The 27425-nt window shown below is 55.8% G+C and overlaps 2 protein-coding genes across 9 annotated transcripts; one reads left to right on the top strand and one right to left on the bottom strand.

Annotated features, from left to right (window-relative positions):
• Positions 1 to 160: 160 nt before the first annotated feature.
• Positions 161 to 5791, top strand: RGS11 (regulator of G protein signaling 11). 5 transcript variants are annotated; one of them, XM_064672648.1, is made up of 17 exons: positions 161 to 388; positions 1468 to 1564; positions 1895 to 1945; positions 2032 to 2138; positions 2242 to 2293; positions 2374 to 2432; positions 2623 to 2699; positions 2820 to 2901; positions 3047 to 3115; positions 3757 to 3786; positions 3870 to 3931; positions 4156 to 4269; positions 4376 to 4491; positions 4860 to 4947; positions 5039 to 5177; positions 5242 to 5324; positions 5396 to 5791. In XM_064672648.1, exons 2-17 carry the CDS (start codon positions 1468 to 1470, stop codon positions 5520 to 5522), a joined length of 1353 nt encoding a protein of 450 aa, XP_064528718.1. In that variant the 5' UTR covers positions 161 to 388; the 3' UTR covers positions 5523 to 5791. The 5 variants fall into 5 exon arrangements, with proteins under 5 accessions (XP_064528718.1, XP_064528719.1, XP_064528721.1 ...); XM_064672649.1 differs by having other exon boundaries at positions 164 to 388; positions 3763 to 3786; XM_064672651.1 differs by lacking the exon at positions 161 to 388 and adding an exon at positions 589 to 681 and having other exon boundaries at positions 3763 to 3786.
• A 1090-nt stretch (positions 5792 to 6881) lies between these two features.
• FAM234A (family with sequence similarity 234 member A) lies at positions 6882 to 27348 on the bottom strand. Of its 4 annotated transcripts, none has more exons than XM_064672661.1 (12): positions 27290 to 27348; positions 20917 to 21225; positions 19727 to 19843; positions 19343 to 19531; positions 15730 to 15860; positions 12691 to 12820; positions 12090 to 12228; positions 11667 to 11807; positions 11242 to 11320; positions 10667 to 10819; positions 9702 to 9804; positions 6882 to 9559 (listed from the first exon to the last, which is right to left on the bottom strand). In XM_064672661.1, exons 2-12 carry the CDS (start codon positions 21179 to 21181, stop codon positions 9348 to 9350), a joined length of 1659 nt encoding a protein of 552 aa, XP_064528731.1. In that variant the 5' UTR covers positions 21182 to 21225; positions 27290 to 27348; the 3' UTR covers positions 6882 to 9347. The 4 variants fall into 4 exon arrangements, with proteins under 4 accessions (XP_064528731.1, XP_064528733.1, XP_064528732.1 ...); XM_064672663.1 differs by lacking the exon at positions 27290 to 27348 and adding an exon at positions 24188 to 25883; XM_064672662.1 differs by lacking the exon at positions 27290 to 27348 and adding an exon at positions 22817 to 22958.
• Between the last annotated feature and the right edge of the window lie 77 nt (positions 27349 to 27425).

The raw sequence follows: 27425 nt of genomic DNA, 5'->3' as shown, positions 1-27425 counted from the left end.
CCTCGGTGCGCTGCCCGCACCCCGCTATCATCCTGTTTGTACCCTCAGTGCACTGCCCGCGCCCTCCCGCAACCCGCGACCATCCTGCCTGTACCCTCAGCGCCCTGCTCGCACCCTGCCCGCACTGCCCGCATCCTGCGAGCACCATGTCCACAGCGTTCACCACCTGCCCGCCCTGCCCGCAGCCCCGCACGCCGCCAGCACATTGTCCGCGCTGCCCGCACCCCGAGAGCATCCTGCCCGCGCTCTCGGTGCACTGCCCGCGTCCTGCCCGCACCGCCATCCCAACAGCCGCAGGGATGTGTTTCCCATCTCGCCAGCACCGGGTCAGCCGGGGCACCCCCGGGGCACCGGCACAGACCGGGCCGGCAGAGCCGCAGCGCGGGAGGTGCGCGGGGGTCAGGCCCCGCGAATCGGGCCGGGGGTTCCACGGGCAGGGCGGGGACCGGTCCCAGGCGTCGGGGACAGAGCTCCGGGTGCGCCCCGGACCGGGGTGCCCGTCGGGGTGCCCGGTGCAGGCGGCGGCAGCCGCGGGGGGGCAGCGGGGCGGGACCGGGCGGGGCCGGGCGGGACCGGGGCGGGCTCGGGAGGAGCGGTGAGGGCGCGGGGCGCGCACCCGCGATGACCATCGGCGGCCCCCGCGGCCGGCACCCCCGCCTCCAGATGCCCTGTCTGCGCAAGGTGAGCGACACCGGTACCGGTACCGGCACCCGCCCCGAGGGGAGCGGGCACCGCGCCCGGGCAGGGCACCGGCACGGCGAGAACCGGGCACTGACGTCGCGGGGAGCGGGTACCGCGGGCACAGGGCGCTGGGACTGTGGGGACCGGGCACTGGCTCCGTGGGGAGCGAGTACCGTGGGCACCGGGCGCTGGGACTGTGGGGATCGGGCACTGAGACCGTGCGGAGCGGGTACCGGGCACAGGCACCGTGCGAACCGGGCCCCGGGGGGACCTGACACTGACAGTGCGCTGGGCAACGCGTGCATCGGGGCCGGGGCACAGCACCACCCAGTGCATCGCGGGACAGCGGGCGCAACCCCGGCACCGCCACGGGACACCGGGCACCGCCCCGCGCAGGGGCACCCACGGGAAGAGCCCCGGTGCTGCGTGTTCTGCTCCCCTCCGCAGGACCGGAGTGCTGCCACAGCCTCGGCAGAGCTCACTCCCCAAAACCGGGGGTCCCCTGGCCAGGGATGCTCGGATTGGTGCCTGCACCTCCGGCATCACACACTCGCCTGGGTGCTGGGTGCCTTGGTGTGGCTGTGGCGTGCCAGCCTGTCCCCAAGCTGGGCACAGGTGCCCCGGGGAATTGCGGGGTGCCAGGCTGACCCCAGGCTGAGCACAGGGTGCCCCTGTCCGGTTGCGGGGAGCCAGGCTGTGACCAGGTCACAGTGTGGGGGAGCCAGGCTGTGCCCAGGCCCAGTGCCCCCGTCGGGGGGCTGAGCACGGCGGGTGCTTTCCCGGCAGATGGAGAGGATGATCGTCAGCATGCAGGACCCCGACATGGGCATCAAGATGAGGAACCAGCGCTTGCTCATCACCGTCATCCCCCACGCCATGACAGGTGGGTCCCCCCATGGGGTGCCCCGCGAGGCGCGTGGGGTGGGGGAGGCGTGTGGGTGCTCCCCGGGTGTCCCCAGCACTGCACCCAGCACCCACCCCCCGGCACCCCGCACCGCTCCCCGCCCCGCACCCGCGGGAGCTCGGCGCTGCAGCTGGGATCAATTATGCATCGGCTGCGCGGGGCGGGCGCTCGCACGTCCTTGGCAGGGCCCCCGTCACCCCGCGTGACCCCTGGCACTGACATGGTGTGCCAAGCGCCCCAGCCGGGAACCTCCCCATGCCCAGCTTGGGGGACCCCATTGCACCCCACTAACGCTGCCTCGGTCCCCAGGGAACGACATCGTGGAGTGGCTCATCCAGAAGTACGGCATCTCCGAGGAGGGTGAGTGCCCTGGCACGGGCAGCTGGCACTGCGGGGGCAACTGGGGCTGCCGAGCTGCCCTGCAGCCCCCACTCCTGCTCCCCCAGAGGCGCTGCACCTCGGCAACCTCATCGTGAAGCACGGCTACATCTACCCGCTCAGAGACCCCCGCAGCCTGGTGCTGCGGGCGGACGAGTCTCCCTACCGCTTCCAGGTACAGCCCCGCCGGGCACGGGCACTGCCGCGGGTCGGGGCTCCCCCGGCTCGGCTCCGTGGCACCCCACGGCATGTGACTCAGCTTCTCCCTCCCCCCTCAGACCCCCTATTTCTGGACCAGCACCAAGTGGCCGGCCACGGAGCTGGACTACGGTAAGTGCCACCGTGCTGCTGGCTCCACACGGGCTGCAGCCCCTTCCAGCCCCTCTGAGGTGCCGCCGTTCCTCTTGTAGCCATTTACCTGGCCAAGAAGAACATCCGCAAGCAGGGCGACCTGATCGAGCACGAGAAGGTGAGCGGTGCCCTCCTGTGATGAGCTGGGGGGGTCTCAGCTCACCCAGGAGCAGGGGCTCCCCTCTGGTGGGGGCACCGGCACCGCGGGGAGTTGTGAGTGCCCTTGGGCCAACGGGACGCGGAGCCGGGCAAGGGGACAGGTGCCACACCGCGCCCACCCGGGTGACACCGCCGCTGCCGCTCCCCAGGACAACTACAACCTCCTGCACAAGCGGATCAACCACACGTGGGACTTCGTGGTGATGCAGGCGCGGGAGCAGCTGCGGTGAGTGCGGGCACGGCCGGCCCCCCGCGCCCCGGGGAGCGGCCGGGACGGAGCCCCCGCGGGTGCGGGGCAGGCGGGGTGCGGGGTGCCAGCGCTCCCCCGCTGCCTCTGCACGGGCAGGGCGGCCAAGCAGCGGCGGAAGGGCGACCGCATCGTCATCGACTGCCAGGAGCAGGCGTTCTGGCTCGTCAACCGGCCCCCGGTGAGCACCGTGGGGGGCGAGGGGTGCCGTGCTGGCGGGTGCAGCCCTGGGAAGCGCCCTGGCACCACACACAGCCCCAGCCTGGGGAGCGGGGCTGGGGGGCACAGAGGGTCCCCCAGCCTCCATCACGATGCTCTTTTTGCAGCCGGGAGCCCCCAATGTGCTGGAGCAGGGCCCCGAGCGCAGGAACTGCCACACCACCCGTGTCCAGCTGGTGAGTGGAGGGGTCCAGGCACCCCTGGGGCTGCCAGTGGGCAAAGGACACAGCCATGTGCTGGTGACAGAGTGTTCAGCTGCCCCAGTGGGTGCCCATCCATCCCACCACAGGCTCTGTCCACATTTGGGGAGGGAGGGAGGTGGTGAGCCCCAGCTCTGCTAACATCTGTGTGTCCACCCTGTGCCCTGCCCCTGCTGAGCCGGGGGGTCTGTGTGTTTGTCCATGTACCCACCATCCCCCTGTGCCAGCACCTCTAATCCCTGCAGGGCACTGCCTTGCCAGGAGCCCTAACCCTAACTCTAACCCTCCCTGTGTCATGACCCCACTAATGCTGCCCCAGTACCCCCAGTCTGTCCTCACTAACCACCCACTTTCTCTTCTCTGCGCCGTGCACCGTGTCCTCTGCCCACGTAAGTGTCACTAACCTAGGGCTGGTGTCACACTGGGGTGGGGGGTCACACCCCATGGGCTGTGCTGGCTGAGCCAGGAGGGCTGAGGGGATGAGACTGGAGGCCACGGGGATGGGCTACAGGGTCCTGGGGTGGGGGACTGGATGCCTGGATTGCCAGAGTGGTGAAGGCAGGACACCATGTCCTGGCCCTGCCCTGCCCTCACCCAGCCCTGCCTGTCTCTTGCAGACCAAGAACATGGATTACTACAAGAGAGAGGTGAGTAGGGCAAGGGCTGGGGGTGGCTCCTGGGGGTCACGGGCTGCCAGGCACCCCAATGCCTCCCCTGCATCTGGTCCCAGATTGAGTACTGCAGGAAGGCCATGGCCAGGACCAGGGTGAAGTCCTCCATCTGCCTCGAGGGGTGAGTGGCAGTGGCTGTCCCGGCCACAGGCCAGGTCCCTGTTGAGGTGAGAGGGGCACCCACATTGCTGCAGCTGGCGGGCAGCACCACAGCACCGTAACCCTCAGCAGGGAGTGGAGCTGAGGCTCTGCAGAGCCCGGGCATGTCCCCACCACATCCCCGTGGCATCCCCGCAGTGCCTGGGGTCGGTGGCCCTGGCCACCTCCAGCCACCGCTCCCGGCAGGTACATCAAGTTCAACGAGCAGTACGTGCCCCACGACCCCATCATGTCTGGCTGCCTGCCCAGCAACCCCTGGATCACGGACGACACCACGTACTGGGTCATGAACGCCCCCACGTAAGCACCCCCGCCCCACGCCCCCCAGTACCCCGACCCAAGGACGGGGTGTGGGGTCACACAGGCAGCCATGGGCTGCCAGCCCCAGTGCTGGTGCTGCCTGCAGGGTGACAACCCCCACGAAACTGCGTGTGGAGCGCTGGGGCTTTAACTTCAGCGAGCTCATCATGGATCCCCTGGGCCGGGCACAGCTCCTCGAATTCCTCAAGAAGGAGTTCAGTGGTGAGCGGCCCCAGCCCCACACCCTCAAACCCACTGCTGTGTCTTGTCACCCCCAGACCCATCACTCCATCGCAGCACCTCAAACCCACCATGGTGTCCCAGTAGTGCTTAACCCACTGGCCAATCCCAACACCACCAAACCAACCCATGGCCTTGTCCTGGCATCACACAACCCACCTCCCCATGCTGGCATTCCAAATCTACCACCAGTACCTCCTGACTAACCTGCCCCACGCTCCCCTGGACCCACTGCCCCACACCATCCCAGCTGGCTCCATCCCAGGGGGGCTGCAGGGCCACATGCCCAGCCACAATGGCCTTGGGGGGTTGCCCATGGGGGGTGCCCAGTGCCACATGCCCCTCCCCAGCCGAGAACCTGAGCTTCTGGGAGGCGTGTGAGGAGCTGCGCTACGGGGAGCAGTCCCGCATTGCCGAGATCGTGGACTCCATCTACCAGTGAGTGCCAGCGGGGCCAGGGTTTGGGGGGCAAGGTTTGGGGGAGGGTCCCACTGCGGGGCCGGGCTCAGCGCTGCCTGTGATTCCCCAGACAATTCCTGGCTCCCGGGGCCACGCGCTGGGTGAACATTGACAGCAAGACGATGGAGCGGACGCTGGAGGGCATCAAGACGCCTCATCGATACGTGATGGACGACGCCCAGATGCACATTTACATGCTGATGAAGAAGGTGGGTGAGGGCAGGGCTTGGGTGGGCAGGGCTGGGCAGGATCCTGACCCCTCTGCTCGCCCAGGACTCCTACCCGCGGTTCCTCAAGTCGGACCTCTACAAAAACCTCTTGGCCGAGGCCATCATCCCCCCGGAGACCAAGAAGCGGTGAGGGCCGGGACCGTCCCCCTTGGGGCGCTGGGTGATCCCTCCTGGTTCTGACCCCGCTCTGCCCGCAGGGTCTTCCCCTTCATGCGCAAACAGCGGCACTCCAGCCCCAGCCCGGCCCTGCTCCTGCCCGCGGGCGATGCCGAGGAGAGGGGCAGGAGCCCCTCGACTGCCCCCGTCCCCGAGGAGGAGAGCTGAGGCTGCAACCCCCCGCCAACATGAGAGCCCCCTGACCCAGCACACCCCAGCCCCGCCGCAGGACCCTGCCGGCAGTAGCACTGAAGGAGAGAAGCCATATCCTCCCCAGCAACCCCCCGGGGCCAGGCTGGCCCCGCCGCAGCCCCCGCTCACATCCCCACACCCTCCCCTCCCTCGGGGAACCCGCACCCAGCCGGCCTGGTGCGGGGTCACCCCCTCCTCTTCCCCCCACCCCGGGCACAGGACAATAAAGCCTCCATGGGGGAACACTGAGCCTCCCGCGGTTTTTGGGGAAGGGGGACAAGGGAGGCCATAGCAGGGTGCGAGGTGCACAAGGTGCTGGCCACCTCTCCAGGCTGGACTGTGTCCTGTACCCCTGTGCTGGCAGCAACCCCCTCCCGTGCCTGCAGCACCCAGCAAGTGCAGACCCCAGGTCAGGAGGACCATCTTGGGAACAGGGTTGGAGATGCCAGGGGCCAGCAAAGCCGGGCTGCCAGGGCCCTGTGGGCTGGCAGGGAGCAGGGCTGGCAGCTGAGCCACTCTCCCTGCCCGTGGACTGATAATCTGAGCAGAGGGCGAGGATCTCACGGCAGGATTATTCCCTTCCTGGGAGCCGAGCCCCAGCTGTGGGGGATTATCAGTGGTGGTTACGTAAAGGAGAGGGGGGTTGGTGCCCACCAGTGCTCACCCTTGGAGCTCACCCCGCTCCACACACACCCAGGGACCCACAGAGAGGAGCAGGCTGGGGGTGTTCCCAGCCCATATCCCGGCTAACAAACCCTGGAATGCTGGGCATTATGGTATCCTTCCCTGCCACAGAGCCTGGGATCCCTGGGCATGGAGCAGGGGGCATCCTGAGCTCAGTGCTGGGGCAGACAGAGGAGCCCGGGGGCAGTGGAAGCTGCTGGAGCCTCGGTCACAGGATGGGGCTCGGGGCCCTGGGCTGGCAGGCACCGGGCAGCGACAGATGGTCCCACACTCCCGAGACAGCGCCTGCCACGCGTCTCCCTCCGGCTTGATCCAAATCCAAGCCCCGGCATGAGATTTTCCTGCTGATGGACTGCACCAGGAATCTGGGGTGTAAAACCAGGTCACAGAGCCCCGGGTGGGGGGCAGGGATGGGCTGGCCCAGCGTGGTTATCTAACTCCAGCCTCCCTCCACACACTCCCTTCTCCTGGTCCATCGCTACCCGCAGTGAGGACAGGCAGCAGGCAGCACCTCAACCATCCAAGCATCACCAGGACACCTGGATCCCTCCCGAAAAGGGGGGTGTTTCTGCCTTCAGGAGCCACCCAAAGGGCTGCCAAAATCCCAGAGGTCTCGTGTAACCTCCGCTGCAACACCAAAGCAGGGCACCATTTACAAACAATGCAAAAGAGCGTTTATTGAAACCATTCCGGTTAGAGCAAGTCCTGTACGGCACAATTTGCAATAAGTTAAAGAATCAAACCAAACAGTCTCAGTGTTAAAAATCACGCTAACACAGAACACAGTGATAATACGCCACCGCCACCCAGCTGGGTCATTGAATCAAGGCACGAAGTCATTCAGGAAATACCGCAAATAAAACAATTACACAGGAAAATAAGCTGGAGAAAGGACTGGTTTTGTTAAGAAGGTGCTGGTTTGGCACTGATGCGTTTAGTTGAGCTGCCACAGGGAAATCTGCGTTTCCAAAGTACCTGGAAACATTAATGGACGACTTAAAGCCAGAAAAGCTCCCCAAAGCTGAAAATCCAGCTCCCCTGAAGGAACATTCAGTGTGCCTATGGGAAAGGGATCAGAGGAGGGAGAGTGTGGTGAGAATACAGCCCAGGCACCCCACTCCCTGCCAGGGGAATCTCAGTGGGATACAATTCACATCCAACACTCAGACTGGACTAATATGCAAGCCTGGGGTTTCCCTGCCCAGCACCTGCAGCTGCACTCCTGCTCTGCCCCGGGTGGCTGAAGGGCCTTGGAGCCTCTTATGGCTGCAATGCTGGCATGGGGACCTGTGGGGCTGCCAGGCCTCAGGTGCTGAGCAAAGAGGCAACCCAGGCTGGGGGACACAGCAGGGGAACATCCCTGCTACCCCAGACTCCCTCAGATAACAGGCTGTGAAGAGAGGAAGAGAGGGAAACTCACCATTTTGAGCTCAAGGTGCTTTGAAGGTTGTGGTGTGCTCGCCAGGGAGCATCCAGGATGCCCCAGGACTGGCTCCCTTGACTGCCTGTGATATTGGTCACTGGGCAGAGGGAGCCAGGGCATCCTTTAGGCAGCCACCAGGCCAGCTGGAAGCAGGAGGTGTGTGTCCAGCAGCCCAGGTCATCGTGCTTTCAGACTGGGAAGGCTGAAGCTGTGCCAAGAGCCTGGTGACAGCAGCTGCCCTGTGGCACAGTCAGACTCAGCTGAAGGGAAGAGCCAGTGCCCGACCCTGCACAGCCTGGCATTGTTTCCCATCCTACAGTGTTTCTACACATCCCCCAGTGTGAGACTCGGCAGGGGAGCGAGGCACTGGCCAAACACCCCCCAGGCAGAGGGGGCAGAGCCTGTGAGAGGTTATTTTTAGGGTTAATTTTTATCTTCAGGACTGAGCAGGCAGTTCAATCCCTTTTCCAGGCTTTGCACCTTGTTTCTACAGCCTGCACTGGCACCCACCAGGACAGGGCAGAGCAAACACCCCCTGATGCTACACAGATCTCCAGGAGGAACATGTCATCTCCTCACAGCAACCTGTCCCATCCCTCAGGATACTGGGCTGGGCAGAGAGGCACCCGAGGATCCCCACCCAGCATCACTTCAATTCCAAGGGCAGGGAAGCAGCATGGAGCTCCTGCCCACCTCCTGGCAGAGGGGACAGTGCTTGGAGAAGGCTCCTCAGCAGCTGCAAGGCTGAATGAGCAGGGAGCTGGCACTGCCACTTGGGTACAGGGCTTCCCAGAGCAGCAATCCCAGCTCCCAGGAAAGGTTAAAGTGCAATTCTACTCTGAAAAAAAAATGTCCTAGATCCTCTGGCTCCTTTAAATCAGGAGAGGTGGTGTTGGTACCACCAGGGACCAGCCACCCTGGGCTCATCACCTATAATGAGACTGAGGGCAGGGAGGAACATGGAGACCAGCTCCCTTTTGGTGTCACCAACACTGCACAGCCTGCTTGGGAAGGAAGCAGCAGAGGAGACAGACACAGGCAGGCTGGTGACTGCAGAGTAGGGCATGTGGGGCTGTTCTTAATAGAAAAGGCCATTTTCTAAGTAGAACAACACTTTAACCTGTGCTCTGCTGGCCCAGGTGACCCCCGGCCCCACGGACAGGCACGGAGGGGGTCTGGCACTACACTCACCCACCACTACTGAAGCAGGGCCCAAATCCAGGAGGGGGTGATTGCAAACCAACCTGCAGCCAAGCACCTCTCCCCCAGCCAGGAGAGCTGACTCAGAAAGGAAATCACACATTGAGCTCCAAACACCCCAGAAATCATCCACTCCAGCATCCCCAGCAAGCACATGTTTTCCTCCAGACACACTCCTGAGTGTCAGCACAGTTCTGCGGGCACAGAGGGATGGAGGGGAGGGCCCTCTTCCCCGAGCTGACGACACCTCAGTGGTGGCCAAGCACTGAAGTCCCATCAGCTCTGAGGATGGATGCACTGGCAGCTGCCCCCACAGCCTGGGTGTCCCCAGACACTGGGGGCCCATCCCTGCCAGCCACGCTTTGGTTTGCAGGTCGAGAAAGGCAGCTTCCCATCTGAATCCATGATCTGGGCTTGTTGAGAGCACGGCTGCAGAGCAGAGGCAGCCTGGAGATGCCTGGCCCTGGGCAGCCTCTCCCCCTCCCTGGGCAGGCTCAGTCCCGGCTGTGGAATCGCATCCTGTAGAGGCGGTTCCGGATGTACTCCTCACTGTCCACAGCCACCTGGTTCAGCCAGATCACTTTGCTCTCTGACACATCCTCCTTCAGCTTCCTCTTCATCAGAGACACGGGCCCTGGCTCCTGGCCGGGCCGGGGGCCCCTCAGCAGCACGTAGCAGGCGTGACGGCTCCGCTCAAACAGCGCGGCTGCAAGGCACAGGGAACGCCCAGCCTGAGCCCTCTGTGCTCAGCCTGGACACCAGACCCAACACCACACACCCAGGGAGGCCAGGAGGGACCAGTGTCCTCCCACAGGTCCCTGCTGGAGGGCTGGAGGGAGAGGACTTACCGCTGAATGCAATTATTTGGTCTGTGTTATTGCGGAGCTCCAAGAGGACGTTATTGTAGGAAGGATGGAAAAGGTACAGCTTCTGGAGGGGAGCTGTGGATCTCTGCAACAGGACACGATCAGGACACGGACCCACACGTTATCCCAGAGACAACACCAGCACCTGGCTCAGCTATTACTCATGCTGGACTGGATTCATCCAGTCAGACACTTGTCCATGTCAGCCCAACTCATCATGACTGATGTCACTAGGAACTAGTGCTGGGATTTTGCTTTCTGCTCAGTGCTCTCCTCCTCACCCCAAGCTTCCTGAAAATAGCTGGCCTGCCTGCTGCAGGCAGGAGACAGATTTTTACCTCAGGGCTGGCAGAGTGAGCGAGGAAAGCAGAGGAGGCTCAGCTGTGCTTCAGCACCCTCTGAGACACAACCTGTCACCAACACTGCCTGTCACTGCCCTGGAGGGCTCTGCAGCAGCTGAGCTGTGCACTGAGGCTGCCAGAGGCTGCCTGGGGCAGAGAGAGGATATTCACATGGCCACAGGAGATCACTGCATGCAGTGCTGCCATGGGAGGCTCCCAGAGAAACAGCAGCACCTCCAAAGGTACCAGGGCAGCAGCCTCTCACCCCACTCACAGTGCCACACCAAGGCAGGGCTCTGGGCACCCAGTGACTTTGCTCATAGAGCCACCAAGTTCCTTTTCTCTACATAATCAGCCTGAGGATGACAAAAGCTGTTGGTGCCACCACCTGCTAGCAGAGACACTGGTATGGACATTGTGAGGACCCAGTAGAGACCAGATCACACACAGGGCTCTGGGTGCTTTCAGCAGAGACCCCACACCCAGCATGGAGGCTGCAGTGTCAGTGGCACAGACAGATGAGAATGTCATCTGGGAGAAGGGATAGCTCCACCCAATTCTGGCTCTATGTCTGGAGCACAGCAACCCCTCAGCAGCAGGACTCACTGTCTCATTGCCTGGCTCCTCGTAGTCCCCCCAGATGAGGAAGGTGGAGCGGTGATCCGCAGTGGAAAGTGTGGCTGGCTCAGGACTCTCTGCTCCCGAGTTCAGATTCAGGTCCCACTGGACTGCTCCAGATGCACTCTCAACAATCATCACCTAGCAGGGAAGAAAGGAAAGGAACTCATAACAAAGGGATCTAACAAGCCATGAGAGACAAGTCAGGTCAGCTGTCTCTCCCTACACTGTCTATGGGAACAAGTATCTGACATATGGGAAGAGGAGGAAATACTTGAAGTGGAGCATCACAGAGCTGTGAGACCTGGGGTGGGCCACGCTCAAGTCACAAGTTTTGCAGCTATTTCAAGGGGTTCAAAGTTCTGTCATTGAAGTCTCTTGCTGACAAGAGAATTAAAGTGCCTGAGCTGGCTTCAATAACCTGTTGAAAGAGATCCTTTCCTAGCTTAAAGCCTCCTAAAATCAGCCAGAGAGAACACATCCCACCAGCTGTCCTTGACTCAATGCCTGCTTGAGCTGTGAAATACAGAGAAAAGTGAAGTTAAAAGGAAGAGATTTCAAACCTTCTTCTTGTTGGGTCCAATTTCACTCTCCAGGACAATACCAGGAACATCAGGTTTGTAGTAACCAAGCAGCGGCTTACTGAGGGAGAGGAAGAGAAGAGAGAGATCAGAACCCACCCCAATGGCTTGGGCATACCTTGCTCTTTCCAAGCAGCCTCTATCCTCCCACAACTGCCCTGGGAAGAGACTCGACTGCTACAACGTTGGGTCAGCCTGGTACCACCCCAACTCTGAGCCCAGCCACGTCACAGCAGGCACAGAGTGAGGGATCAGAGCTCTGTGCTCCTCCGTTCTGAAGCAGCCCCTGACATTTGGTAACAGAGGGCATATGACACAATAAGCACAAACAAAACCAGCATCTGCCAGGACACTGCTGTTGCTGGGAACATGGAAATGCCACATCCAGCCCACACTGGGAACAGTACCTCAAAGCACGGGACACATTGAGGGTCCACAGAGTCTGGAGATTCTTCCCATTGATCAGCGTGGCCATCTCTGAGTCTACAACCAAGATGTTCTCCCGTGGCTGCCCAGGAATTTTTGCCAGGTAGCGAAAGTCTCCAGAGCTGAACAAGGACAGAGAAATCATTAATCATCCTGGAGGATTCCACTCTGAGGTTCTGGGTTTTTCCCTTGAGCAATAAATGCAAATAGGAAACCCCAACCTGCTTTCCCTGTTTTTCTGCGAACCCCTGACAAGGCCATTTACACCAGCCCTCTTCCTAAGCTTTGGATGTGCTCCTAGTCCAAAAGCCATGTAGTCAGGAGAGAACAAAGCCCCAGCAGCCCATCCTGACAGCAACACCAGCACCCTCCACTCCACCAGCCCCCAAGACATAACCTCACACCTGAGAAGGGATACGCGGTGCGTGGGGCTGTCAATGTTCTTCTCCCACTGAGGATCTTGCCGGAGGCTGGGAAGCTTAGTTTCCATCCCAGTTGCTGCATTGTACAGATCTTTCAGAGAATATGCATAGAGAGAGTTTTCTGTGCAAAAAAAAAAAAAAATAAATGCAAGAATGAGAGAGATAAGTTATCCTGCCCCTGCTCTGAACTCTATGATTTTTCCAGATCTGGCAGATAAACTATATTTTTAGGGCTTGCATCATAGAGTTGTAGTGGTATTTTGAGATTCAAGCCTGCTATTGAATGCTTTTAAAATCTTATCTGTTCATAATCCAAGTGCTCCACACTAATCATTTGCTATAAATGACTGCTTAATCCTTACATGCCTGATATTTGTTAAATAAAATCACTACAGTACGTAACAAACCACAGTTTAAGCAGAAGCCCCCCCTTCTCTTGGCCCTGAACAGCTCTTCGGCCAGGTGGAAGCACCACATGGCTTTCAGGAATGCAAAACACTCTCTCAGACAAAAAAATGTTTAGTAATCCCTATTTCACAGTTACAATCACTCTTCCAGACTGAATTCCCAAGCAGAACTGTACCTGTATAGAAAAGGAAGTAGGGGGAGGAGCCCAGGTTCAGCCTGATGTAGCGAGCGCTCCCATCCACGGCCAGGCTGCCAGTGGAGCCAATCTGCTTGCCATTCTTTCCTGAATGGATGAAGCTCTTAATCTACACAGGGAAGGGATTAAAAAAACCAAAAAACAACAAGGTTAAAACTGATAGTGAACAGCAGCTGAATGGGAGCAGCACAGGCTCGGACGGGAAGTCTCTCCCTGGTTTTGGAGAAGTGGGCACGAGTTTGGTGACCCCTCTGTGAATACTTTTGCAAGTCTGAAAACCAATTCCAGCACAGCCACTTACCCTGAGATTTTGCTACCTCTGCCACCCACCTTCCCTGCAGACCAGGACTGCTGAACAGCAGCCCCAGCTCTGCCAGGGACAGAGCCTGGATCTTGAGTGGATCTGAGCAGGGACAACGACAGAGAGCAGTTAAAGGCAGAAACAAAGCACCATATGGACACAAGGGAAACTTGGCTTCACATGGCAGCTCTGCTAAATGTTTTAAGTGCCCTAATCTACTCCTCTTAAGTCTGATGTAAAGTCCAAGGGGATAAAAGAGCTGATGGGTTTCTTTCTATTCTTTGTGCAGGGTAACAGGATCCACTAAAAACACTTCACTCAGGGGAATAAAGGTTAAAATCAGGATCAGATTCAAATGTCTGGGCAACAGTCACAGTCTGGGGAGAGCAATGCACATTAGGGAAAAGAGAAGCATCAGACTCAGAGAAACAGCATCCACAGAGATGCTGAGTCAGGCAGAAACCCTTCCCTCTTCCTTCAAAGGGATGCACTGGGGAAGCGAAGGAAATCTGCTGCTCCTGAAGTGAATCTGGAGAGTCTGGCAGGTGAATAAGGGACAAACTTTGCTGAGGAGAATGAGAACACAACTGGAGAGGGAGAGCAGCTGTTCCCAGCCTCCTGCACTGGGAGGAGACACAAACCAGCTCTTGTAGACCAGGATCACCTTTACTGGCAAGCACCGGTCCAGCAGCTGTCCTGGGACAGTGACAGCCAAACATATTCACACAGGGAGAGAGAACACACATCACCTCAGCCCCTGCACTGCCCAACCCCTCTGTGTGCTGCCAGAGGTCATGGATCCTGAAAACTGCATTTTCTGGGATGCATTGGTGCTGAAGTTTGCAGCAGGTAGGGGGTCAATGAGGCTCTCTGAAAAAGCTGCCACAAAACCCCCTGCACACAGACCCTTCCCCACAGATTGCTGACAGCTCTGCCCTTTCAGGAACGTTCAGCTTCAGCCCTTGATAGCAGCAAAGCTCCTTCACTTGAGTTCTGAATCTCTCTTCTGACCAGACTGCCCTTTCCAAGCTGCACAGCTCCACTCAAGCTCCCTACAGTCTGTGTGATTTCTCAAAAAAGAACATACTTTTCCTTAAGTTGACAGAATGCTTGCCAAGTCCGGAGGGAGGAAGGGATTTCATACCAAGATAGCTAGAGAGCTTAAATGGAAAACAGATCAAAAGGCAGTCTTGCAGAACAGAGGCTACATTCAAACATTTCTTGGCTGGCTAAGATTAAAAAAGCAAAAAGTCTTGAGATAACTGGGATAGCAAAAGCAAGGAGGAAAGGGAACAGAAGAGAACCATAGGAGTCAGAGAGGATAGAATTTCTGATGACTCTGGCAACAACAATGCCTCAGACAGCAAAACCCTATTTTCTTATGGAAGACATTGGCCAAGAAGGCCAATGGCACCTGGCTTATACCAGCCCCAGTGTGGCCAGCAGGACCAGGGCAGTGACTGTACCCCTGTACTTGGCACTGCTGAGGTCACACCTCCAGTCCTGTGTCCAGTTCTGGGCCCCTCATGACAAGAAGGACATTGAGGAGCTGGAGCATGTCCAGAGAAGGGAATGGTGCTGGGAAGGGTCTGGAGCACCAGGAGCAGCTGAGGGAGCTGGGGGGGCTCAGCCTGGAGAAAAGGAGGGTCAGGAGTGACCTTTCTACTCTCTGCAATTCCCTGACAAGAGGGGGGAGCTGGGGGGGGGGGGGGGGGTCAGGCTCTGTTCCCAGAGAACAAGTGACAGGATGAGAGGAAACTGCCTCTGGGGAGGTCCAGGCTATTAGGATGAATTTCTTCACTGAAAGGGTTGTTAAACATTGGAAGGGGCTGCCCAGGGAGGTGGTGGAGTCACCATCCCTGGAGGTGTCCAAGAAATGACTGGACGTGGCACTCAGTGCTCAGGTCTGGGTGACAAGGTGGGGATGGGGCACAGGTTGGACTTGGTGATCTTGGAGGGCTTTTCCATCTGTGATTCTGTGACTCTGGTATGAGGACATGGGGCTCCCACTGCTCCCATGAGACTTGCAGGGAGCTGTAACTTGTGTGCTTTGAGCAGGACAGACCAGGCATGCAGACAATGCTGTGCCACTCAATCACAGATGTAGGTATTTTAGTACAAAAGCAGTTTCAGCTACATGACTTTCCCCCTCTCAGAAATGTGAAAAGCAATACTGGGACATTGATAACAGAACCAGCAGCTCTTTAACTGAATGAACCCAGGTCAGAATTAACCAGCACAGTGACACTGGCAAGAGAGCAGTGCAAAAGCAGACCACAGGCAGAGAGAGGGGAGGGATCAGAAAAGGGCAGTGGTGGTACAAAAGCACTGTCTGTCAGCTGTGCTTTGATCTAAGAGCCAAAGCTGTCAGGGTTTGTTCACTTCCACTTCTCTGAGCAGAGAAGCAGAAAACTGCAAGCTCATCTTGCCCAGGCTCTCTCCACAGGCAGCCCAGGAACACACAGTGAGGACAGCAGACTGAACAGGGGCAGGGATTCCTGGCCAGCTCTTTGATTTATTTTATTTTTTTAAACCATAAAACACTTGCATTGATTTGCAAGTACATCCCTGGAGGGTGAGAAAGAACCCACCCCAAACCCACAGAAATCAGAGGCTTCTGGACACTTCCTGTTGGACTACAAGGTGGTAATAAACAGCATTCCTGCCATGCCCTGTGGTCCAGCCACTGGGGTTATCAGAGCTTCAGGAGGACATACCTTCTTTCCTGTAGCAATAAAGATTATCAGGTCCTGAACTCCATCACTATCCACATCTGGAATCACTGACACAGGAGTCAGCAGAGTGTAATTAGCTCCAAAGTCACTGGGCTGTCTCCACTGAATCTCCCCTAGAAGACAGTGTGAAACAGTCACTAAGAGGCACCTCAGGTTGAATGCTCCTGTTCCAGCCCAGCAGCACCACAAACCAGCCACATTTATGCTCATCATGGGGTACTTCCTTGCATTTCTGCATTCCCAATGGATCCCAGTATCCACAATTTCATCTTCCACTGGAAAGTAACCCTAGCTGCCTGCAGGAATGCACCCAAAACCCTGGCACAAAGAACAGCTTGCTTTCCTTTTGCCTTAGGTTAACAAGCTTCCCAGCACGTTCATGGCATGGAGAATCCTTTGTTGGGGTCTAAATCCCTGCTGCTCTGCACCTAAATCTGCACAGACATTTTGAGACCATAAAGCAGCTGAATTCTGACCACGGTGTTGCAGCTCCTCCTGGCAAAACCTTTTTTTCCTGCAACTTGCCCCCTGCAGAATGTTCCTGCAGATGTTCCATGCTGACATGACCAGCCACATCTCTGGCCACATCCCACCTCTCTCCCATTTGAAGAATGCAAACTTGTTTGTAAACTGAGGTAGAAAAGCTTTGGTTTTTTTAAAAAATACGGGGAGGGGGTGTTTCTCTTCAACAGCTCCATAAAGTTGAGTGGCTCCACTCCATCCACTCTGTCCAAGGCTGTTGGCCACCTTCCAGTCATTGCCCAGTGGAATCTCCAGTGGAACCTGGTGGGGAGGACACTCCTGGGGGGTTTTAAGGAACACTCCAGTCTCTTACAAAGTGCCCAGAGGGGAAATGCTGACCCTTCCCTTTACACAGCAATTATCATGTCAGGAATGCAAAGTAATCATCTGCTCTTTGTCAGGAAGGCAGCTGGACTGAAGGCCAGGGAATTACTACCTGATGCTGTCTGCAATAATTTAAGGCAGGATGTATTTCCAGTAGGATTCCTCCAAAGCTTTTACTGCAACACTGAAAAAAACCACTTGGATTTGTTACTATGACAACAGATGTGAAGTAGAAGAGAGCAGATTTTCTAGTTTCTCTAGGAAATCACGGGAAGGCAAAGAATTTTGCCCCTGAAGACACTAAGCAGGCAGAGGAAGGAGAGAACTGGAGTTTTAAATTACAGCATCCTGGCTTCAGCACAGTCCAAAGGTACCAAAGACAGACCAGGCTGATGAAATTCACTGCTAATGCATAAAGCTCTAATCTCTGCTGGTCAGAGAGCAGTTTGGGAGAAAGCATCTCAGTCTCTTAAAAGAACAGTCTGACTTAACAGAAACAGGTAACAGTGAGACAGATTCAGCATCAAGCACTTGAGAAGCTTTTCGTGCTCTAACCCAACCCCCAAAGAGCAGGAACTGTGAAACTAGTCCCCTCCTGCTCCATCACCAGGAGATGGGACAATTCTGTCTGACACTTTGAGTGCTGTGGTGCTTCCTCAGAGCCCAGGGTCACGGCAGAGGCACAGCAAGAGGAGCCAAGATGGAAATTAGACAAGTGCCTAGACTGCAAATCTAACCAGGGTGAAAGGGTTGGGTTTTTTTTGTCTGGAAGGAGTAATAAAATTGGAACTTAGATGACTGAGTTCAGCTCTCACTTCAAGCAGCTGCAGAGGACACAGAGACTTTCCTCCCTGACAGACATTCTCCAGGTTGCAGTTCTGGTTTATTTAGTGATTCCTCACACAGAAGCAATTCCACACATCTGATCATCGTGCTGCTTTTTCTGCCAGATCCCTCAGGAGATCAGAGCTAACCAGAGGGTTCACAGTGCAGGCTGCTGGAGGATCAGGTGAAGAGAGTAGGTGTAACAAAACACTCCCATTCTCTTCCTCAAGACTCTGCTCCTGGCCCTGGCAGAGAGGGAATACACAGCTACAAAGACTTTTGCTTTGACCTGGAACAGTTAATCTTAAGCTCTTGTGTCCCAGTTTGCTGGCAAGATAAACATGCAAGAATGTTAGATGTCCCACACAAACAGCAGCTTGCACTCCTACACTTCCCTTCTTGTTTGCTCAGGTCACTTCTTCTGGCAGTGAAGAAAGCACGACTTAACACAACTTGAATCGACAGAAAAACACTAACTTTATCAGCATTTAATGATCAAAACCACATCAGACACTTTCAGATGATAATCTGCCTATCTCTAACTTCAATCTTCCTACAGGCAGGGGCTAGACAGCCTGAGAGCCCTGGAATCTCATCAAATCCTCCATGATGATGAATCATTAACAGCTAAAGATTGTGCTGGCTACTGTTTTTAGCACACAGTGATGTAAGTCAGACTCTGCCTCTTTGAATACATTTAGCCTATTTAAATACATTTTATTCTACTCTGCCCTCCTAACCCCCAGTAAAAGTCAACCACGCTCAGAAACTGCTTTTAACCTACTCAACAGCAAAAAGGCATCAAACACGTAAACTTCTGGGTTATCCACTTCTCTATCTGAAGCACATTTTCCTCTCTTGCTTTTAAGTTATCTATGGAATGTTTTCTTTACTGTATTGCTGTGACCTGTAGCTTAGCCTGGCTCCTTCTCTCCATGCTTGTGCTACTTCTTTATGGCTGTCTTTAGTTACAGGCCTTTGGCTCAGCAGCCAACTTTCTACACTTTGACCTGAAAGCAACTACTTCATTAATAGTCTAAAAATAACCTGTGCTAAGGCCTACACATGAGAGAAATAGTGCTAAGATATCTCCATTGGTACAGAAACTTTCTAGCTGTGTGTACCTACACTTCCATCTACACTGGAAATTAAAAGCCACTCTAGATTTTCCTCAGGTTCTTTAGAGCTGTACCTCTTGCTTTTTCTCTCTCACAATTTTTGGAAAACAGCATGTGAGGGTTTCAATACCAGATACAGAAAATGGGATCCCAGGGAGAACATGCATTGTTCTGACCTCTGAAACAGTGATCCCCAAAACGGAAATGTATTTTAGGCTTTGTCAGCAAGGAAGGTTCAAGGTGCAGCAGATGATCATTGCTCCCAGAGCAGTACAGGCACTCCTTACCCCACCCCGTGCTGGGCAAGATGATGAGGAATTTCTCCATCTCCAGGCTCAGAAAGGAAGAAACCTTTCCAGGCAAAATCCTGGGCTACTGAAACAGGCTGGCAAGTACTTATCTAAGTGCTCTCCTTGATGACTTGAAAATCATAAACCCCTAGAACTCCCACTCCTCTTCCCACTTGCAGGAGGTTCTGGCACGCACACGCAAATAACTGGGAAATGCTGCAAGGTGGAGGTGTGTGTCCAGCCCCTGAGAGTGTAACATTCACAGCTACTGACTGCTCCTCCTGTTTAGAAAGCTGTTGGAAGGCTGGTCTTATGAAACACTGGTTGGCACAAACCCCCAGCACAGAGCCCAGCCTTTGGAACAGCGAGGCTGAGAGAGCTCCTCGACACCCAGCGAATGGCTCTGGCGAGGTTTTCAAGTCAATGAACACTCGATGCCCTTTGTTCATGTACCAGTCATGTCACACTGCCAGAGCCCTGTCCCCTGGCTGGCAGCAGGACCCTGCCCACACTCACCTGTCCGCAGGTCAAGGGCTGTCAGGGCCACTGGCTTCCCCACCACCAGGCAGCCCGGGGCCCCCGCCCCGCCGAGCTGCTGGATGCCACACTCCAGCCACTCCACATCCTCGGCTGCAGGACTCTCCCAGAGAGGCCTGCCGTTCGTGCCAGACACAGCAGCAACAAAGGCACAGGGAGAAGGCAGCCCTGAGGAGAAGAGATGTCAGAGGGAGCTCTACCTGCACCACCTTTGCTGCCCCGCACCACCGCCGGGAGCTGGGACTCACCCAGCTCCTCTCCCCACCCAGCTCACCCAGTTTTATCTCCCAGTCTCTCACTACTTAGAACTAAAAGAGAAAGGACAGCCCTCACTACAAGGTTTTCTGTCCCTGAGTCAGCTACCTTCATCCAAGCAGGAGCTGTTGAAGCTGCTGCTGCCGTTGCTGGCTTTGAAAACAAAGAGGACATCTTGCACTTTGTCTTCGTTCACATCTTCCAAAGCAAGGAACTGGAAGGCCACTGTAAGAGACCACAAGCCAGGCTCTGGTGAGGATTTCCTCAGCCCACAGCAGAGCTGGCTGGAGCAAAACACAAATTCCTAGAGACCTACTCACTGCCTCCATCTCGGACAGTGTAACGTTAGGACAACTTGGATTTTGTATTAAAAAATGCCACGCACACGAGTACCAAGGGACAGGAAGTTATTGCCAAAGGATTTTTTAAATTTGCTATCCCCCCGTGGATTTGTCTATTTTTATAGCCAAGCAGCCAGAATTTGAACAACGTTGAACTAAGAACAACTCTGGTCTTGGTGTGGGGTTGCTATTCTTGAAGCATAAACCCCCCCCCCCAAAACCCACCCAGAAAACCCAGATATTCCATCTTTCTCTCTCTCAGCTAAAAGCAGCCTTCTTGAGCTCAGAGCAGCAGCACCTGGGATGTCTGCAGTACCACACACAGCTCAGTCCCTGCTGTGAGCACTGTCTCTGCATTTCCAGCACTTCCTGCACACAAGATTAAAGAACAGCTCTCCCAGAAGCCAATGCTGAGCCACTGGGGAGCAGGACCCAGGCTGAAGAGCCAACCAAAGCAACTAGAATAAAAATAGCAATAGCAACTATAAAGCAATTTATAAAAACAACAAGATGGAATTATTCTTCTCCCCTTTCCTGTTGGTCATGGGGAAAAGGGAGAAAGTCATAGGGATGGAGGAAAAAATGCCTAATTGTCTCCAACCTCAGCTCAAACTTCAAGGGAACATTTTACAGAGCAAACTTCAACAGAGATTCATTCCCAGATACCCTTCCCCATTTTTTTTTTTAACAAATGAGGCCAGCCTGCTACCTTGTCAGTGCTTCAGAGCAGCATGTAATTTCTCCACTAGCTCCTGTAAACACCTCCTGGAAGGCCACTCCAATTATGCCAGGCCACTGCTTATCCAGGTCAGGTATTCAGAGCTCAGGCTCCCAAGGGCAGCACTCCTGCAGGTCTGGCTCCACGTCGTGCTTAGGTGGAGGTCCAACAACCCAAATTCGTGGCACAGAAAGCAAAAGGACTCTTGGTAAGTACTTACTGTGCTACAGCAAACTCACCTGCGTTGTTGTAGTTTTGGAACCACGTTTTTTCTGACACTGGTCTCTCTGGGCAAGGGATGATAAAGGAGAAAGCAAAGACAATGACCAGGCAGAGGAACAAGGAGACGAAGAAGGCGGCCGTGCGCCAGCGGGACAGCCGGGACAGCCCCGCCGTCTGCTTGCTGATGATCCTCCTCTCCACGGAGTTCTCATGGTTCTCCTGAGCTTTTGCATCCTCAGTCTTCAGAGGGTGGATCTCAGCTTCTGAATCTTTGTTATCCATCACAGCTCATTCGTGGGTATTCAGACTCCCTTCTCCCCCTTCACCTGCAACAACGGACAGAGAAGTTAAAATACGTTTTGGAATGTATTAAAAAAAAAATCCATTAAAATATTCTTGTTACTACCTGATAGTCATGCTGGAAACATTTAATGGGAGGTGAGCAAACCAGTGTATTATTGTCACAGAGCTGCTGGTGCTGGAGGTCTCCCACACGGAGCAATGAGGAGAGACTGTGGGATGCAGGAATAGCACTAATTCTTCTTCAGAGGAGGGAATCAGCTGTGCCAGAGCTGGACAAAGAAGGCTACAGACCCCACGCAGAAAGGACTGACTGGTCTATAGGTCTCCCTCAAGAAAAACACCCCAAAAGCTCCTTTTGCTGCAAAGACTTCTTTGCCACCTCCCATGCATGTCAGCCTGACTCCCGGCTGGAGAGGTGAAAGGAAAGACTTGTGACCTTTATATCCCAACACAGGGCTGTTCCCTACTGTAACGTGCACTTGAGCCACTCCAGGAGAGAGAGAGAGAGAGAAACAAACACCAGCATATTCTGTACAGGAACAAACCAAAGCTATTCAATACCTTCTCAGATGACAAAACACTGGATAAGTTCAGCAACCCAGCCCTGCAGAAGGCAAGAGAGTGATGACTTCCCTCCCCGGAGATAAAACAAGGCAGGAATTGAGACTAAAGTCAGGCAAATTTGATTTTATCAGACTGGAAGAGCTAACAACTGCTATTTTAGTTTCTCCTGCTATAAATCATAATCTTGAGCTACAGCTACAAGAAACAGAGGGGTTCTGTGCTAATGTGCCATAAAAGGGGGAAAAAAAGAGCGCTAGTCAGTTTAGAGAAGGTTGTACCTCATTACCCACAACGATAATAAAAATCAATGCTACACACAGATTCTCTGACAGTGCTTCTTCAAAAAAACAGCAGAAGGGAAGAAATAAAGAATAACACATTCCAGTGGGCTTGGAAAAAGCTGCATGACAGTGTTATGAAAAGTTATATCAGAGCAAATAAACATGACAACCGAGCCAATTTTCCATGACCGTGCCCAGCAGTCACGTGCCTGGATTGTCCACTGGAGCCTTTTACTTCTCCAGTAGAAAAGAGCTTAAACTCAGCACTAACACAGCACAGAGAGCCTGGGCTTTCAACTCCAACAGCAACTGGGCTTATTGCATCTCATGTTTCGTGCCCAAGTTCATTTACAGGTCCAGTGAAACACAAGATGAGTCACCCTGGGAGGCCAAGCTCCTTCAGGCAGCTGCAGCTCCCCAGGTTGCCCCTGTCCCACACAGAGGCCTCTTCTCTTCTGGGTAGAAATCCCAGAGGAGACAGACCTATGGCAATGCAGGGGGTGAAGTACAGGATCAGTGGGACAGCTCGGCACCACTGTCAACCCTTTAACAAACCCCAGAGCCTGACAGACTTATAAGGCCAGAGTTACGAAGCACTTACTCCAACCTGAGCACTCTGGCATTTATTCCATGACATCAAGTACAGGATCACACTACAGATAATTTAATCCAGCCTGCACGATACCATGCAAATGAATCAATAATGCAGAAGTTGTATCTCATTCCAAAGATCTGCCCTTCTCATGAGCACCAGCCACACCAGGGATACCTTCACGAGGCTGTTTCCAGACCAACTGCAGGCACCTGAAAGGGGTAGGAAGGCTCCAGATGGAAAGGGGAAGAACACAGAGCCACGCAATCAGCCTTTGCAGAGCTGAGCACAGCTCTGTTCCTGCACCAGACCTTCAGCAGGTTCAAGGTACAAGGCTGCAGGCAGAGGCAGAGTAAATGATTTACCATCACAGAGCGGCCGCAGCGACGGGGGCGGAGGCAGGAGCGGGTTCCGTGACCTCCCGTGGGATGAGGCAGATGGTTCGTGTCCTTCTGGGTGTCCCTCTAGGTGGATCTTCTCAAAACCAGTGCCCACAGCATGGGCTGCAACAGGGCTCCAGCACAACCCTGCTGGCCTCTCCAGCAGAGCCCTCCACAGCCCCCCCAGTATGGAGCTGGGAAAGCCCCACGGCACAGCCGAGTGCTTCCAGCACCTATGAGACTTCCCAAGAGGAACAAAAACCAGGCTTCTCCCCCCTCAGCCAAAAGGGAAGACACAAGCTTAAGGCTGCACGGAAGGCCTATTTTTATGACTCACTACAAATCACACCATTGTCATCTAGAGTGGGATGAGAACAATGAAAAAGCAGTAATTATCCCAAAACCCCAGCAATTCCCCTCCTTTTGCACCACTGACCCCAGGAGCCACCGAGTACAAAGAGCCCTCAATGCCTTTAAAGCAATTCTTTCCCTTTCCTTTCAGGCTTTCAATAATGCCCTTTGCACCCCTGCCAGAGCAGAGGCAGTGCCAGAACAAGGACCACGAAGGTCAGCGGCAAAGATTCAAACAATGCAGGAAATCCCATCGCCCGCCGCTGCCAAAGTCCGCGCTGGCAGCGTGTGAGACGGCCTGAGCGCTGAGCAACAAAGAGGGCTGGTAATCAGTTTAATTGAAGACAAGCAGAAAATGATAGTGTGCATTTGAGATGGTTTCGCTGCCCTCCAGCAGCCGACATTTTGTCTCCCGCTGATGAAAGGACACAAAATAATTTCCCGGGGAAGTTTGACACGTCCAGGCACCTCGGGAGGGAACAGGCAGTGACAGGACCCCGTGCTGCTGCTGTGGAAGGCACACCACGCGCAGCAGATCTCACAGCCAGCACCAGCTCCCTGCCCGGGGGTGGCTGGAAGACTTTGCAGAAAATGAAATAATTAGAAAGCACATGGGACAGACCTGAACTGAACCGAGGGAGCACAGCCAGGATCTGCATCTCAGACTGGGCTCCAGCCCTCCACGAACTCTAAAGGCTGCTTATCCCAGCCATGGGATGAGCTAGGAGCAAACCCTGACCAAAGCTGAGGGGAACAAACACCCTTTCCCATCCCACAATAACAGCACCATGCTCAGGACAAACACAGCTTTACTCACCTTCATGAGGGACTGACCAACCTCTTCTGCTGAAGCCACAGCACAGATTTACAGATCTGATCTGAACCAAACCAGTGACACTTGTGCAGCTAAACCACCATTACCAGTCAGGCAGAACTGCTGTCTGTGACAGAACTGTGCCTGACGAGCACAGAGAACCACACACAGTCAGGTGGGTGAAGGCTGGTGACAGAAACCATTTAAAAATCAGTGTGATGGAAGGTTGAACTCATTTTCCACCCATAAAACACCAAACCACAGCATTTGTAATGTCACCAGGCAGCACTTCTTCCTGGAAAACTCCTAGCAGTATATCCTAACTTAGATTTGATATTCAACACATTTCTGTCTTTCACAGAATGATGAAATCAGATTTTGACTGGCCATTTTAGGAACACAAACACAGCATTTGGCTGGTTTCGTTCTGTTTGTTTGTTTTAAGCACCTTACAGGTTCCCTTCCTGTCAACCTGAAATTGCTGCAAGCCCCGAGCTGCAATCAGTAATGACAGAACAGCCAAGTTTTGCTCTGAGTAAGAACCGACATTCCCCTCACAGCTGTCTTCCACAAGCTGACTATTGGGTTTTGATCCCATGCACAGCGTGGCACTGCAGCAAACTCGCCAGGCAGTCACCTGCTGTGACACTCAGCCTTGGGTCATTCCTTTCCTGCAGTCCCACTTAAATCAGGGTCCACACAAGAGGAAATAACACATAAGATTCTCCCATATGAGATTTCCCTTCCCAAAGACACTCAGGCTGCCCCCTGCACTCCAGCTCTTTGCTTTGCTGAGTCACCTGCACCGTCTGACTCCAGGGAATTCTGTTCCTGTCATGTCTCTGCAGCCTTTGTAAGGACCCAAACCCCACCAAAGAGGGTGGTGAGGCCCTGGCACAGGGTGCCCAGAGAAACTGTGGCTGCCCCATCCCTGGAAGTGTCCAAGGCCAGGTTGGATGGGGCTTGGAGCAACCTGGGCTAGTGGAAGGTGTCCCCTCAATGGCAGGGGGTGGAACGGGATGGGCTTTTAAGGTCCCTTCCAACCCAAAGCATTCAGGGATTCTGTGGTTCTCCTGCTGGAGCTGTCCTTTCCCCTCCTCTCACTCTTTCTGCTTTGCCTCTGTTAACACAGGTCTCTTCAAAACATCAGGTCCTTCCAAAATGACACTTGTGCACAGACACAGGAGGTGCCACAGAGCCCCCACAGCAAGGGAATTAAAAACTCCTCCAGAGTACAGCCACCTTGGAATGTGACACATTTGGCATTTGTAGGAGAGAACTCCTCTTCCCCAGGGCAGTTTTCAATAGAGTCAGGGTTTCAAACACAGAAACTCAGTTTAGGGAAGAGCAAAACATGACAGAGTGCTTCTTCCATGAGAGCAATGGGAAGATCAAAACTCTTAAGATGAAGAACAGCATTAAAGCTGCGTGGAACTGACTACAGGTCAGGCCAGTAACAACAACTGAGCTGCAGAAACACCCATAATTTATCATCCCAGGGCTTAGAAGCTCCACTGGATCCAAGCCACTCCCCTCATTGACTGCTGCAAATCCCTTGAAACAACGCCAGGGTAGCAGGTGTTTGAACCTCCCGTGTCAGAGACACCCCCAGCTCATCCAGAGACCTCCCACCTCACTCAGAGACATTTCTTCCCTGTGAAGGTGGTGAGGCCCTGGCACAGGTTGCCCAGAGAAGCTGTGGCTGCCCCACCCCTGGAAGTGTCCAAGGCCAGGTTGGATGGGGCTTGGAGCAACCTGGGATGGTGGAAGGTGTCCCTGCCTGTGGCAGGGGGTGGAACTGGATGGTCTTTAAGGTCCCTCCCAACCCAAACCAGTCTGTGATTCTATGAAACAACATCCTTCTCCCAACCCTGTTGTCCTTGTCAGCCACTTCCAAGAGAAACCTCTTTCCCCCCACCCCCAAGAAATGGAATTTTCCCTTTCCTGTCTTGCACACATACACAGAGCAAAGCTCACTCAAGGCCATTCCACCCCACTCCCAATATCCATCCCTAGGGAGCCTCCACAGCCCCTCCAACAGGGCCCAGTTCTGCCCTGGTGCTGGGCAGGGCTGGTTCCCCTCCACTGCAGGCCAGGCAGCCCCCTCACTCCCAGCAGTTACACAAGAGGCTCCTGCCTTACAAAATAAGGGAAAAAAAACGCTGGAAATGAGGTCAGAGTTGAACACACTAAAGCATTTTTCTTTCTGCAGACCAGGTTCGTGGGGTGCTGAGGGAGAGAGGAACAGGAGTTTAACCCTCTGAGGCTCTGAGTGCGCCGAGCCCTGCAGAGCTGAGCTGCCTCTCGTATCTGTTTGACTGAAGCACAGCCCCGGGTGCTGCACAAGCACCTCCCCGGGCTGCCCCGCAGCTGCCAAGGACGGGGTAAATGGGTCAGACGACCTCGGCAGGGCCTGGGCTTGGGAAGAAGGGATTAAATTCTGTCCCAGGCTTCTCACTGTACTTCTGGGAAACCTCTTGAGCTGGAAAACCCTCCGGGTAAACGGGGAAGGCATCACGGCTGGGCCAAGCGCTGCTGGAGGCATTGACACCCGCAGGGTCCCGCCGGCCCGGCCGTGTCACTGACACCCGCGGGGTCCCACCGGCCCGGCCGTGTCACTGACACCTGCGGGGTCCCGCCGGCCCGGCCGTGTCACTGACACCCGCGGGGTCCCACCGGCCCGGCCGTGTCACTGACACACCGGCGGGGTCCCACCGGTCCAGCCGTGTCACTGACACACCCGCGGGGTCCCACCAGTCCGGCCGTGTCACTGACACCCGCGGGGTCCCGCCGGCCCGGCCGTGTCACTGACACCCGCGGGGTCCCGCCGGCCCGGCCCCGCGGCTGCCCCTCGCCCCGTGCTGTCACAGCCGCTCCGCGCTCCCAGAGGCGGCGGCCCCGCGCGGGCAGCGGAGACACCGTGGGAGCCCGCTCCCATCCCCTCCCAGCGCGGAGGCGCGGCCTGGGGACGCGGGGCAGCAGGAGGCCGCCCGCACGGAGCTCCCCTTGCCCAGGGGGCGGCTCGGTGCCCCCCCGCCGCCCGGGGGGCTCAGCCCACCCCGGCGCCCCCCGGGCCCGGCCCGTCCCCGCCCCGCTCTCACTCACCCGCCGCCGCCGTCACTTCCGCCTCCATCGCCCGCCGCACGGCGGAAGTGACGTCAGGCGCAGGGCGGCCCTTCCGCCCGGCCGCGGTGGCGGGGCCGGTGCCGGCGCGGACCCCGCGACAACAAACGAGTCCGGG

This window comes from Pseudopipra pipra, chromosome 16, assembly GCF_036250125.1.
Source record: "Pseudopipra pipra isolate bDixPip1 chromosome 16, bDixPip1.hap1, whole genome shotgun sequence".
NCBI classification, from domain to species: Eukaryota; Metazoa; Chordata; class Aves; order Passeriformes; family Pipridae; genus Pseudopipra; species Pseudopipra pipra.
Note: the sequence above shows the minus strand (reverse complement) of the source record. Positions and strands in the feature narration are given on the sequence as shown.

Bases quoted from the DNA above. Each gene is read 5' to 3' on its own strand.
- RGS11 (XM_064672650.1), top strand. From the start codon at position 622: ATGACCATCGGCGGCCCCCGCGGCCGGCACCCCCGCCTCCAGATGCCC. The intron at 2,433-2,622 runs GTGAGCGGTGCC...GCCGCTCCCCAG, and splicing joins ACCTGATCGAGCACGAGAAG to GACAACTACAACCTCCTGCA. The intron at 4,948-5,038 runs GTGAGTGCCAGC...GTGATTCCCCAG, and splicing joins ATCGTGGACTCCATCTACCA to ACAATTCCTGGCTCCCGGGG.
- FAM234A (XM_064672661.1), bottom strand. From the start codon at position 21,181: ATGGATAACAAAGATTCAGAAGCTGAGATCCACCCTCTGAAGACTGAG. The intron at 11,808-12,089 runs GTGTGAGGTTAT...GTCCTTGTTCAG, and splicing joins CACCGCGTATCCCTTCTCAG to CTCTGGAGACTTTCGCTACC. The intron at 11,321-11,666 runs GTACTGTTCCCA...CCTCTCCCTCAG, and splicing joins AATGTGTCCCGTGCTTTGAG to TAAGCCGCTGCTTGGTTACT.